This window comes from Vespula pensylvanica, chromosome 14, assembly GCF_014466175.1.
Source record: "Vespula pensylvanica isolate Volc-1 chromosome 14, ASM1446617v1, whole genome shotgun sequence".
NCBI classification, from domain to species: domain Eukaryota; kingdom Metazoa; phylum Arthropoda; class Insecta; order Hymenoptera; family Vespidae; genus Vespula; species Vespula pensylvanica.
Genome location: NC_057698.1, coordinates 4,423,960 through 4,437,602, shown reverse-complemented (window position 1 = coordinate 4,437,602; position 13,643 = coordinate 4,423,960). Strand labels below are relative to the sequence as shown.

General features: G+C 28.4%; 3 protein-coding genes across 9 annotated transcripts; 2 read left to right on the top strand and 1 right to left on the bottom strand.

Moving 5' to 3' along the window:
- The first annotated feature begins 140 nt into the window (after nt 1–140).
- LOC122634075 (retinoblastoma-like protein 1) lies at nt 141–6,998 on the top strand. 4 transcript variants are annotated; one of them, XM_043822649.1, is made up of 9 exons: nt 141–401; nt 697–1,228; nt 1,302–1,598; nt 2,032–2,130; nt 2,501–2,598; nt 2,679–3,065; nt 3,143–3,576; nt 3,656–4,586; nt 4,696–6,998. In XM_043822649.1, exons 1-9 carry the CDS (start codon nt 264–266, stop codon nt 4,879–4,881), a joined length of 3,102 nt encoding a protein of 1,033 aa, XP_043678584.1. In that variant the 5' UTR covers nt 141–263; the 3' UTR covers nt 4,882–6,998. The 4 variants fall into 4 exon arrangements, with proteins under 4 accessions (XP_043678584.1, XP_043678583.1, XP_043678585.1 ...); XM_043822648.1 differs by having other exon boundaries at nt 2,029–2,130; XM_043822651.1 differs by having other exon boundaries at nt 312–451; nt 2,029–2,130.
- Nucleotides 6,999–7,164: 166 nt separating this feature from the next.
- LOC122634077 lies at nt 7,165–10,272 on the top strand. The gene is made up of 3 exons (XM_043822656.1): nt 7,165–7,465; nt 7,555–8,125; nt 8,182–10,272. The coding sequence occupies exons 1-3, from the start codon at nt 7,326–7,328 to the stop codon at nt 8,524–8,526; spliced, it is 1,056 nt and encodes a 351-aa protein (XP_043678591.1). The 5' UTR covers nt 7,165–7,325; the 3' UTR covers nt 8,527–10,272.
- On the bottom strand, nt 8,995–13,041 carry LOC122634076 ((Lyso)-N-acylphosphatidylethanolamine lipase). Of its 4 annotated transcripts, none has more exons than XM_043822652.1 (7): nt 12,901–13,041; nt 11,487–11,661; nt 10,699–10,769; nt 10,425–10,631; nt 9,941–10,270; nt 9,763–9,880; nt 8,995–9,689 (listed from the first exon to the last, which is right to left on the bottom strand). In XM_043822652.1, exons 2-7 carry the CDS (start codon nt 11,588–11,590, stop codon nt 9,263–9,265), a joined length of 1,257 nt encoding a protein of 418 aa, XP_043678587.1. In that variant the 5' UTR covers nt 11,591–11,661; nt 12,901–13,041; the 3' UTR covers nt 8,995–9,262. The 4 variants fall into 4 exon arrangements, with proteins under 4 accessions (XP_043678587.1, XP_043678588.1, XP_043678589.1 ...); XM_043822653.1 differs by having other exon boundaries at nt 11,487–11,658; nt 12,901–13,036; XM_043822654.1 differs by lacking the exon at nt 12,901–13,041 and having other exon boundaries at nt 11,487–11,665.
- Nucleotides 13,042–13,643: the final 602 nt, after the last annotated feature.

Here is a 13,643-nt window from a genome sequence, read left to right as displayed (position 1 = left end):
AATATTAGATTCTAGTTATTTTTTGTATCTTGAGATTGTTTAGTATAAGCTATGTAAATCTATAGACCATCCTTGAGAGTTTTTTTCTCCTAATTGCCACTCTACGTTTCCCGCCAACATGGCAAATATGGCGGCGCTCGTGTAGTTTCCCGCCAAGGAACAGCTTTAGTAGGGCCATTCTCGTATGGCGCAGATAACCGATACTTGTGTTTAATTTGTCCATATTATTTTAAAGTAATTGTTCATAATATTCTCCGTGCAAAATGGGAGAGTCGGAAGATATGGAGGATTCAACTTACAGTAGACATCAAGATTTATGTCAGAAATTAAATATGGATGCAACTGCTGCTTCGGAAGCTTGGAGATCTTACGAAACTATTCGACAAAATTATACGTTAGAGGTGATTTTAACATTAATCTAATTAGAGAAGAGATTTATTGTTAATAAAAAGTAAATAAAATATATTTCTTCTATGTTTCTAACATAAGATCAAATAAATTTCTTTTACTTAAATTTCAAATTGCTTCAAAGCTGATGATAATGTTGTTTCTCATCATATATGTTATTTTATTTCTATTAGATATTTTTACACAAATATCAGAAATTAACATAACAAAATCAATGTTATTTAAGCTATCTATGTCATATAAATAGATTTGAAATAAATGGTACTATATGTATTTTAATAATTTTAGGGTGATCAGCTTCATTGGATAGGATGCGCTTTATATGTAGCATGCAGAAAATCTTCTACACCAATGGTTGGAAGAACAGGTAGTAGTGTAGAAGGAAATTGTGTATCTTTAACTCGTCTTCTACAATTATGCAATCTACCATTAATACAGTTTTTTACAAAAAGCAAGTCTTGGGCAGATATGGCTAATATGCCTCAAGATTTCCGAGAAAAGATTGAAAAACTAGAAGGGAACTTTTCAGTTTCTATGGTGATTTTTAAAAAGTATCAGCCAATTTTTACGGACATATTTAAAGATCCATCTGATGACATTTTAAGACCATCTAGATCAAGAAGAAATAAAACTTATCCTTGTACGCCATCTAGAGTTTTTGAATTTTGTTGGACGTTATTTATTTGTATAAAAGGAGCTTTCCCTGATATTTCTGATGATTTAGTTAATTCTTATCACTTACTTTTGGCTTGTTGTGACCTTATATATGCCAATGCTTTGATAGCAAATAGGAAAGATCTTCTGAATCCTAATTTTCCTGGTAAGATGAACTCTTATTTTTTGTATTTAAAAGTAAGTTCAACAAATATCTTAATATATGTACGTTGTTACAGGTTTACCATCAAATTTTAATGACGAAAATTATATACCACCACAAAATCCAAATTGTATTATTAACTTGTTATGTGAGCGTCATGAAGCTGTTTCTGTTGAAGCTAAATGTATCAAAGAATATCACTTGAAGAATCACGTTAATAAATTATTTAATGAGAGAATTCTTCGTGGAGATCCATCAAATTTTTCTGGTATTCTAGAAGCTTTGAATTTTGATGGCAATAGCAAAGCTGTCAATAAAGCATATGAGCAACATGTATTGAGTATTGGAGACTTTGATGAAAGAATATTTCTAGGTAAAATTTTTTTTAATTTATTGGACGCTTATTAAATATTTCATTTTAACACATATTTATGGCATACATAATTTAGCTTTTGCATGTACTTTCTGTTTTCTTTTGTTGTTATTAGTTCTTTTTTTTAAATTACATTGCTTTTGCAACTCATACTGTAGTATTTAAAGCATGTCAACTTGTTTCACTTTCATTTAAACTTATAGTAGACGTTATTTTGTTAAACAACATATATACACGCATATACTAGCTAATTCATCTTTTTTTGTTTCATTGAACATCATTTAAAATCTACACATTTCTTTGTTTTTTACTATTACATTCAATCTAAAGAGATTGTCATTAGCTCTCTGTTTTTATCTTATCTTTCAATAATTTTCATTTCTTGCTGTTAACCAATTTGTGTCTGCTTTGCCTTGGCTGTGGTTTGCAGCAGAGTGGAGGCGAGTGAGGCTAGGCGGAATATCAAGCTTGGAAATAGTTGGAGGAGATATTGTTTGTCGTACTAAATTTGCAAAACCTATGCCTGTGAAAGGTAGGTTTATAACTTCTTTTTATTATCTCTGACATTTAATTGGGAATAAATTTTTATGGTATGTTACCAATCCTCCATTTTTTATTATTGTTGCAAAATTATATACTTGATATAGAAATGGATAGACGTGCGCACACGCGCGCACACACACATAGATATTGGGTAGTTAATTGCATAGTTATAGACTTATCTTTTTAAATTAGACACTTTTTATTAAGATTGCTTTATTTTTCCCTCCAATAATAAATTATATTAATGGTCAAGCAAACTAATTTAAATGTCTCATTATATATATATATATATATATATATATATATATTGCAAGCATGTTAAAATACAGAAATATTTAAATAAATGAATCTGTTTACAGGTCAAGATGCTGGTGACAATATTGGCTCACCCGCACAGAGTAGTAGTAGTAGCGATGTTCATGATCAATTTCAGTCAAAACGAGATCATTATGCAGGGGTAAATTCATGATAATTTCATTAAAATTACACTCAAATATTATATACTATAATCGAATAATTATATTTTTATCTTTACAGCAAATACAACATCTAGCTCCTCCAACTCCATTAACAGGTCGCAAATACCTCAAACCAAAGGATGTATCAAATGTAACACCAGTCTTTACTGCTACTCAAAGTGTAATCCGACTCCAGGCCATGTTAGCTGGTCAGTCTTCACCAAGCACGAATTTATTACAAATATTTAATAATTGCACCCAAGATGTCAGAACATTTGTAACAACGAAAGTAAAAGAGATAGGTGAATTATTTTGTGCTAATTACACCAAAAGTTCAGATACTAGTGAAAGTTCGACTCTAGATTTTGGAAGAAAACGTCTTTATTTAGGACAAACTCTCTTCTATAAATTTTTAGAAATGATTCTTAATGATGAAAAACGTAAAAAGCCTAATTATGATATTACAGTAAGTCTCAAATATATTTCTAGAGAAATATAAACCACGATCGTATGTATAAAAAATATTTTACATATTTATTTCAGAATTTACTTATGAACGAAAGATTTATACGATGTTTATTCGCTTGCTGCTTAGAAATAGTTATTTACTCGTATAAAAGTAACGATAAAGTGTTTCCATGGATATTAAAGGCCTTGGATTTAGAAGCTTATTATTTCTACAAAGTTATAGAAATCATAGTACGAGCGGAAGAACAATTACCACGTGATGTTGTAAAACATCTAAGCCAAATAGAAGAAAGAATATTAGAAGCCCTAGCTTGGCAAAAAAATAGTCCATTATGGCAGGCCATTGAATCTACCATTGGTGAAGTACCTAGTTGTGAAGACGTTTCTCTACCTGGTACATTAGAAACAGTTGATCCAAATACTGCAGGACAACCAGTAAAGAGAATTGCTTTAGATCGTGGACCTAACCATGATATACAACAAAGTCCAATTTCTTCTGCATCCGAAAGGTTTTTATTTATATCTTTGTTTTTATTGTCCATTTGAATTACGAAGCACTTGTATTTTAAATATTTCTAAATATTCCAGATTTCAATCGCCAATAACGACATCAGGCGTAGCTAAAAAACGTTTATTTCCTGATACGAGAACTAGCGGGCAGAGTGTTTTACGTGTATCTTCTAAAGTCGTATTTGATGGTAATTCTCGAATACTTCTAGCATTACCTGATCAACTTACAGTGCCAAGGACATCTGCTTCACAGACAACAACTAATTTATCACAAATCACATCAGTTACTAAAGAAGTTGGAAAACCAAAAAAAACCGGCTCCGTTGCCTTATTTTTTAGAAAATTCTATAATCTCGCATGTGTACGTATGCAGGATCTCTGTAATTCCTTAGATATTACAGATGTAGATTTACAGAAAAAAATATGGACAATCTTTGAATATTCGATAAAGGAACGCACGGAGTTAATGAGAGATCGACACCTCGATCAAATTCTTATGTGTGCAGTTTATGTGATATGTAAATTAGTTAAGATGGAGAAAAATTCTTTTACCGAAATCATGCGATGTTATCGTTTACAACCACAAGCAGAGTCTCACATATATAGGTCAGTACTTATTTGCAAGGGACCGCAAGAAATAAAATCAAATGTTGAAGCATCAGGAAGTAATGAAGTTCCAGCCGATGAGGAAGCTAATGTGGCACCACCAACACCGACAAATATGGCAGGAACATCGCAAGATTTTGGAACGGAAAGACGTGGAGATCTAATTAAATTCTATAATACAGTATATGTGCCACAAGTTAAGGAAGTTGCAAATAAATTAGGATTGGCACGTGGAAGTACTCAAACTCTTACTCTAAGCCCATTACCTAAAAGTAAAGTTCGTGCTAATTCTCCAGTGAGACGTGTTACAGACAGTATTTTGACACGTACGCTTGATCCAAAAGCAATCAGTGCATCTCCTGCGCCACAATTAAGCTATTGTTTTAGTCGCAGTCCAGCTAAGGTATGTTTCTAATATACTGTCATAAGTATAACCTACAGTATGAAATAACTTATAATATTTTGCATTTTTTTTTTTTTCTTTTCTTTCTTTTCTTTTGTTTTTCTTTTAGGACTTAGAAGCTATTAATAAAATGATGATTTCTGTAAGTGCAAAAAAAAGCGTCGGGAAACGACTTTTGTCAGACGATACTACAGATGTAGAAATGGTAGAGGGACCCTCTCCGATAAAAAAGTCAACGACCGTTGTCAGAAAACTAGAAAACATTATGGACGAGCGCCGTACAAAAAACCAATAATTAAACTTCGTTTAGTTCGAAATAATCTTTACAATTTAAGTGAGAGTATACAAAGTGAAAATTCGAAGAGAAGTTCTTTTGTAAAATTTTATTTTTATAGATTAAGTTAATAGATCGGAGATATTATGATTAACAGATTTATTATCTTTTTTTTTGATCTGATATTGTGACTTCTGTTAATCAAATTTGAAAAATCTATGAACAAAGAAAAAAAGAATGAACGTCAGATATATGCATCAATAACGTAACACATATGTCATATGTTGCTTTTAAGAGAGATAAGTGTCATTTGTCACTATCAAATTAAAGCTATTAAAAAAGGTGCAATAGTAGTTACTGCTATACCAATACAGAGAAGATTGAAATGCAATATCTGTTTTTGGCTATGTAGTAAGAAATAAATTATCTTTTGTCAGATAATATCATCAGGAATAAAAACAAAAATTTTTCAATCTAATGTATGGAATCATTTTTTTTGTTTTTTTTTTTTTTACTTTTTTACTTTTGTTCAACTTTAACAAACTTTTCAATTTTGCATGTTACGCAAAATACAGTTCGTACATTCATCATATATGAAATTTTTTAAAATAGAACTACTGTCATTAATTTCGAATGTTCATAGTTCATTAAACGATTGTGTAATTACACGATTATGATTTTTAAGATATTTTCTATATCACAAAATATTGTAGTTGTGCCGTTAGCATTTTATAATAATTTTAAGAAAGTATCATCTTCATCTCTGTATTGATATCCAAAAAGATGCATGCTTTCATTCATAGTAATAGAAAAACTAATAACTCTTGCTTGTTAAAAATCAAGTAAGAATGAAAATATTTTTCTACAGAAACTACGATATATTATTATTCGACGAATTATGTTGTTATATGACTTCTCATCGATATCAAAAATTAGTATAAATAGGGCTTTGTCATTTACATCTCATAATAGTCATTATTTGTTATTGTCAATACTATTGACTAATTATACTTTGACTGAACAATTTGTTATCTTTACTTAGATAAACGTCGTACATCTAAATTTATATAACTGTTACTTGCTTTAGCTATGTAAAATTGTAATATTAATTTTACCAAAATATTTGAGCATATCAAGAATAAGACAAATCGAGTTATATATATATATATACACACACACACGGGTGTGTGCGCGCGCGTATATTATGTATGTATGTATGTGTGTATGTATGTATGTATGCGTGTATCTTGGCTACTTGACGCGCGTGCGCGCATATGTGTTGTTTGATATATATATATATATATAATTAATATATATATAATTAATATATATATAATTAAGATATATATATATATAATTAATATATATATATAATTTGACTAATATACATTTACATTTATTTTCTTTTAGGCGTAAGTATCAATTTAAATTGATTGTTTCAAAATTAAATAATTATAATTTTTACTACCAATGTACTTTCAGTTTGGAGTGTCGTAAGTTAGATAATTATTATGTATACTATGAAATTTAGTCTATTTTGTCGATTAAACTCCAAACGGTTCTCCATTATCTTTTTTTTTCTTTTTTTTTTTTTTTTAATTTTATTTAGTTCTAAGCATTTTCAAATTTGACAACTTGATCTCATGAGCCTGTCATTTAATATTAAATATAAGGTATATAGAACACAAGTTGTAAGATACAAAAAATTAACAAAAATTGTAAAAAATCGTTTCTTCAACTACGAAAAAGTTTGTAATTTAAGTTAGAAATGAAATGCCTTAATTTGAATATAATGTTTAATTTTTAGTAAAACAAATTTTTAATATGCGCAAAGATCACTCAATGTATGTAAACTTAAGAGAGGGAAACTACTATCTGGAAACAAATATTAATGTGCGTGTTACTTTCTGTCATATTTCTGGTATAGTTTCTATTTACAAGCTTTGAGAATGAAAAAAAATGATAATATATTTGATTTATAAATATAATGCACGCTATCTGCGATTTTGTTACAGCGATTATGACAGTTCCTTCAACCATTTTTTAAGTGCTGTACAAATTCAACATTCTATTAATCATAACTTTTAATATATATGTACATATATAATATTCTATCAAGTAAATTAGTTTAAAAAGATCGAAATTCTGTATCAACTTTTTAAACGCATAACAAACTTTTTATTTATCCTTCGCCATTTGAATCATATCTCGTTTTTAAATACACGATTTATATCGATATATCTATTCTCACAGATCGATTTCAATCTTGAATATCCTCTAACGACAAAATAGATGAACTACTTTTGAAAATACTCTCCTGATAATAGTATCGTTCTAATGGTATACGCGCGTGGATATGTATAAAACTCTCCTATATATAGTTCAAAATAGTTCAAATATTTATCGTCCTTTGATCATACACAATATTCTGAATTGATTATATGTAGAATATAATTTAGTAAAAAATGTTAAAAAACATACGGATTTTTACAACGTCTTATATAGTGTGTAGGTCCATTTGTTCGAGTAGTAGAATTTACAAAAGTTATGTAGCAAGAGAAAGTAAATTTATGACTAGGTTACTCAATAAAAGTGAACCTAAAAGGTAGAAGTTAAGTGTACTTGTGGTGAAATTATTAACATATGTAAAAATATTTATTAAGTTTTTCTAAAAATCTTCGTTTCGTCTCACAGAAAGTGGTATAATAATAATAATAATAATACATCAGCTTTGGATCTTTATATAAGTTCTCAGAAGAAACAACCCTCAATATATGTAAAGAGAAGGATAGATATACTTAACAAATTGTTTATGAAACATATAACCGAGTTAATATCAACTAGTGAAACTGCATCAGAATTGTTCGACCGTGGTGTTGAAGTAACATACGTGAGTATGACTTTAGATTATAAAATTCTTAATGTATTTTGGACAGTTGAAAAGGAAAACGATAAAAATTGGCTAACAACAACCGAAAAAGTGTTGCAAAAATATTCATTTATTTTACGTCATGAACTATCACAACTCCGTGTCATCAATTATGTTCCTATTATAAACTTCGTGAAAGATATAATGGTTTCTAGAACAAAAGATATTGAAAAAAGATTTGCAATGCTTGACTTTGATAAAGATCATATAAAAACTGATGATAAAACTATACAATCAAATATTACTAATGATGATATAACTCATAATTTTCAAATTATATTACCACAAATGAGGAATGACGTTCTAGGATTGGATCACCATGGAATCATGTTAAAGGTATAATCAAATAGATAACACAATTAAATTTATATTATTGATTTATCCATTTGTAGATTAAAAATTCTATGTATAAATTAAAAAGTCAAAGCAAAGACAACATATCTAATACACAATCAGAACAAACAGTGCATCCTTTGTCTACTTCTCTTGATAATAAAGATATTCTTAAATACAAAAATCAGCAAGAATTACTTATTAAATTCTTGAAGAAGAGAAAGATAGAAGAAAGACGAAAATATAATTTGAAAAACGTTAAAAAAATGGTAAAAAATCCATTTTTAACACATGATGATGATAATGACGATGATAATGATGATAGAAATACAGAAATATTCTGTGATGACAACTTTGAAAATACCTATAATGAAATCGATGAATATAATGATTTTGAAAAATAAAAATTTTAATAAAAAATAATAATCAATAAATTAATTGATATGTTCTTTTATTATTTTATATAAATATAATACTTAAGTAGAACATTTTAGTTATTTATACACAATAATTTAATTACATTATATAAATCTGTTAATCAACTATTGTACAATCAAAGAATACGAAAATCTTAGTACCTAATAATCTTAGAATATTTTAATTGCTTTAATTGTACTTTAATTAATATTGTTAAAATTAATTCTTTTTTGTTAGAAAATTTCAATTGATAGAAATTGCTACGCAATAGATAACATAAAAAACATTTAATGAAATAAATGTTATCAATATATTACACATGGATAGAAATTATCTTATTCAGAGAACTTTTAATTCCTCCTTTTGATCTTTTAAGAAGATGAAAATCAAAATTAAGTTACAATTCATTTTTTATCTAAACATATTGTCAAAATTGAAAAATAACCATCAAAATAAGTCAGATACATTAACACTGCTTTAATACGGAAGTATAATTAAAGAAATTTTTGAAAAATAGTATTTTAATGTAACTTTAAAAATATCCTATTTTTACTCGAATGATATAACTGTTATAATAACATTCAAATGCTGACCACTATATAATATTTGCACATTTTTTTCTTAAATATTACATGTTAATACATGCAAGTCATGTACAATTCATATATGCATATGTGTACATAAAATCATAAAATTCTATTTTATAAAATAATAAAATATACATTAACTAGACCTTGGCCGTTGTGCATCTAATTCTTGTTCTTCATCTACTCTTTGAGGTTCAGACGTATTATTTTCAATCTTCAACAAATCATTATTTTCTATTGCGTATTTTGAACTTGTATGTATATGCGAATTTGATAAGGACTGAGTTGAATCGCTTAAAGTACACGCTTCCAATACGTATTTGTTAAAAATGTCACTTTTATCAGCATAAACATGATGTCCTGCTCCTGTTATAACTTGTACATTGACATATGATGACAAACGAGATTGTTTGATAGCTTCGCCAGCCGAATTATCTACCCAAGAACGGCTACCGTATAATAATGTTATCGGAATTTCTGGATTTAATTTATCCATTCGTTTCACAATAGGATGCTTTGCCCAACCAAAACCTTGCATCATAGCATGAAAAGCACTTTCACCACTAAAGAGTTAAAAAATGATAATTATTTAATAATTATTACATTGGTAAATATGGATTTTTATAAAAAACTTACGATGGAGTTTGGGCATTACATTGATGTATATATTGTGAAATTACTCCTGTATCGTCTTTCAATAATGAAGAAAATTTCTTAACTATGTCTGGCCTAGTTTTTTCAATAAGCCATTGTCCTGAAATACAAGAAGTGATTAGGTTAATATTTGTATACTTTATAAGTAAGGGATACTAACCAAATGGACCTGCGACTCTTACTGCCCATAGAGGATTTAAGGGCTGTACTACAAAAGCTATGGCTTTAACCCAAAGAGGAACATTTGCTTTTATTGCTACTTCTGAAGGTCTCTCTGGAAATCCCCACGGATCCGCAAGAATCAAGTGCTTTACTCTTTCTGGATGTTGCATAGTATAGGATGCAGCAAGGAAACCACCCATTGAATGTCCTAACAATACAAATTTTTCTAATTGCATTTCTCTCCTCCATTCTTCAATAGAACGAACTAATTGTTCCTCGGCTTCTTTTGCTTCTGAGCTAAAGACTGGCCTACTACTCCTACCAAAACCTGTGGAAATTATTATATTTGTTTTATTTACATTACATTATATGATTATCATAAAATTAAGATTAAAATTGAATGATGTTTAAATTCTATGTGTTAGTCTTAAGTGAATCATATGTAATCTACATAATTATAGTATCTATAATTAATGTATTACCTAAAAGATCTATAGCGTATACTGGTCTTTGCGATGCAAGTGCGTCAAGATTTAAGCACCAAAGAGCTACACCTGCACCCAAACCATGTAAGAGGACAATAGGGGTTTTTGCCGATTCTTCATTCAAAGAAATAGTCCATATTTTATCGGCTGTACCTACTACAGGACCAATATCTACATACCATCCTCGGTATGCTGTTTTCAAACCTATTAAACATAAAATATTTCTTGTAATAAATTACTTTATTCTAATTATACATTTTATCGTACTTACAAGAAAGTATTTTTTTCTCTGCAGCACGCAACATGGTTGAAGATGACCAACTAAACCATCCCCAAAACCAACTAATAGAGGAAACAAAATTATTTTCATGAAAATTAAATTATATAATTCGTTGGCAAAAGAAGAACTTTTTGAGTATATATATATGAGAGGAAGTAGCATCTATATACAAATTTAAATCTAAATGTTTATCTTATAACCTAATAACAAATATTTTCAAATTTTTTAAGTAAATGTATTGCAAAAGTCTAACCTAACACAAATTCAATTATAAAAATATATAAATTATTATTAATATCTTTCTTATTAAACATCGATTATATACACATCAACGATAATAATAAAAATATAAACTCGAACACGTGTGTAAAAAATTCTCACCTTTATCTTCATATTTTAAAAATATAATTCAAATAAGAATTAAATCTATAATTCTTATATTTTATAATCTTACAATATAGGTAAATTATTTGATATTAAGGTCATCTCTTATCATCCATCATATTTTAATCAAACATCGTATTTTATTAATGACAAAATCGATATTTTGCCATACTTATTCTGATTTTTTGGTATTAAATACGTAGATAGAAAATTATAATCGTGATGCGAAGTGTATTAATAGGTGACGTAATGTAAAATTTATTGCGTGATTATGTGCAAACGTGTGTCATATATATCAACATAGTATACAGCTAAACGTGATAAGATCTTATTCAAAGAAACATTCCGATTTTGACAGATCATAGAAAACAGAGCAGCATGATTGTTTCGCTCACCTTTTAGACTTGACAACTTCATGATCAGCCATAAGGTTGTTAACTGTACAATAATCGTTCGTCTCTATTTTCATAGATGATACTTCATCAATAAAAGCGTGCATAAACCTAACGCGTGTATACTTGAGTCTATTATCTAGTAGCTGAACACACTATACAAATCGTACGTCGTCTGCTGAAAAACAAATAAGTGGGAGAATCAGCTGATCGCTCATTGGTAGGATCATTTAGAGACTTATATCATTACGCGAAAAAAATTCGCCTTTATTCTTTAGAAAATAAACTAAAAATATTTTTATCTGTACATCAGTCATTGTTTCATTTATAGGAAATAGATAATGTTCTTTCACGGAAGGGAACATAACCTTGAATTCTGGAAGCATAGAAAAAAATTTGTTTACATTTTAAATTTTTGTTAAATAACAAAAATCTTTTATATATATACATATATATATATATATGCAAACAATTATTTTTTTTAAATAAATATAAATGTAACTTTCACACGTAATAAATCTATACGATCATTACGTCATTGCGAATGGTTGCCTTCACCATGACATACATATTCACATTTTCAATGTTATTACTAAGTAATACCGCTACTTCACCAATTGCTATTTTTTTATATCGTTATAATATATTTATTTTTTTTTTATTGCAATAGTTTGCATTTACATATACACAAAAGCATTTGACGAACGTAGACGAATTGCAAAAACTTACTTTGTTTATTTATTATTTTACGAAGTTTCACAGATGCAAATGACCTTATACGAATAAAAGTTAATTTCGTTGAAATTCTTATCAATTGATTTTAGAATGATAATATTATCCAATTGTAATTATTATATTTGTGTGAAAACGAAATCCGCATGTACGAGCTAAATTATGACACAACCTTTGCTTTTAATCATTGATAAGAAAGTCTAAGCTCAAAGGTCGTATCTTTATACAATCGGCTTTTGAAATAAAATAAGAGGAATTTGATATCATCGTCTACGTTTTATCAGTATCACATTGAAAATCATTTCTTAGTATTATTTGAAAAAATCTCAATTCGCGAGCGCGCCTTTAATATTTACCGTACATCACCGAACATGCCCGAAATCTACCGACTACAATTTTGAACAAATTTCTGACACACATATTTACATTTAATAATTACAATTATTATTATTATTATTATTATATACATTTTGTTGTCTATTTATCAAGATCTCCAGTTAGTTTTACCTATTCTATTAGTTCTCCAGCACATATTATATTACTATGCATTGATATTATTCTCAAAACGAATATCCTTCTGAAGAAAAGTTTTTTATTATAAATTATACTTTTTTGTTAATTTTTTTTACTGTTGATATAAATCGATTTGAATGTACACGTATATAAAAGAAAAGGAAGAGCTTACCCATACTGTGATATCCCACTAATTTGAGCTCTGACTGTATACTTTTTGCTCTTGCACGACGCGAGCTATTCGTTTCAATCACCACATCCTCATTGTAGCATGCACGATTCTCATTATTCCGCTCAATCGTTTTGCGGTTTCAAAAATATACATACATTTATCGGTATTACAAAGTCTAACAGGTATCGTACGTGATACGAAATACATGTATGCATATGAATATATATACATATATGTATATCCATATACATATACGCACATCATATTGGATATATGTACGTACGTGCGTATGTATGTATGTATGTATGTATGTATGTATGTATGTATGTATGTATGTATGTATGTATGTATGTATGTATGTATGTATGTATGTATGTATGTATGTATGTATGTATGTATGTATGTATGTATGTATGTATGTATGTATGTATGTATGTATGTATGTATCCGATTTTATCGTTTTATCTACAGAAATTAATATTATAAATTTACTTATATTTCGTAATAAAATTCGAAAACAAAGAATTGCTAGTTCTTTTTAGTTATGGCGTTTAAATTTGTAATATACGATATAACCTAAAAAAAGAAAAATGACATTTAGAATCATGACGCATGTCTAACATAAGAATAAATGTATTTACTAACATTACTTGTTCTTTGTTAGCATCTACAAAAGTTAACTCAACTAAAAAGTTAATACTTCTTCTTCGATGAATGTTACATTTTTGGTAAGGAATATTTAA

What these genes read in the sequence shown, in the direction of transcription:
- LOC122634076 (XM_043822652.1), bottom strand. Translation starts at nt 11,590, where the DNA reads ATGCACGCTTTTATTGATGAAGTATCATCTATGAAAATAGAGACGAAC. An exon ending in AAGAGTCGCAGGTCCATTTG is followed by an intron (nt 9,881 to 9,940) that starts GTTAGTATCCCT and finishes CTTGTATTTCAG; the next exon opens with GACAATGGCTTATTGAAAAA. An exon ending in TGTAATGCCCAAACTCCATC is followed by an intron (nt 9,690 to 9,762) that starts GTAAGTTTTTTA and finishes TTAACTCTTTAG; the next exon opens with TGGTGAAAGTGCTTTTCATG.
- LOC122634075 (XM_043822648.1), top strand. Translation starts at nt 264, where the DNA reads ATGGGAGAGTCGGAAGATATGGAGGATTCAACTTACAGTAGACATCAA. An exon ending in AGCCTAATTATGATATTACA is followed by an intron (nt 3,066 to 3,142) that starts GTAAGTCTCAAA and finishes TATTTATTTCAG; the next exon opens with AATTTACTTATGAACGAAAG. An exon ending in ATTTCTTCTGCATCCGAAAG is followed by an intron (nt 3,577 to 3,655) that starts GTTTTTATTTAT and finishes TAAATATTCCAG; the next exon opens with ATTTCAATCGCCAATAACGA.
- LOC122634077 (XM_043822656.1), top strand. Translation starts at nt 7,326, where the DNA reads ATGTTAAAAAACATACGGATTTTTACAACGTCTTATATAGTGTGTAGG. An exon ending in AATAAAAGTGAACCTAAAAG is followed by an intron (nt 7,466 to 7,554) that starts GTAGAAGTTAAG and finishes TTCGTCTCACAG; the next exon opens with AAAGTGGTATAATAATAATA. An exon ending in ACCATGGAATCATGTTAAAG is followed by an intron (nt 8,126 to 8,181) that starts GTATAATCAAAT and finishes ATCCATTTGTAG; the next exon opens with ATTAAAAATTCTATGTATAA.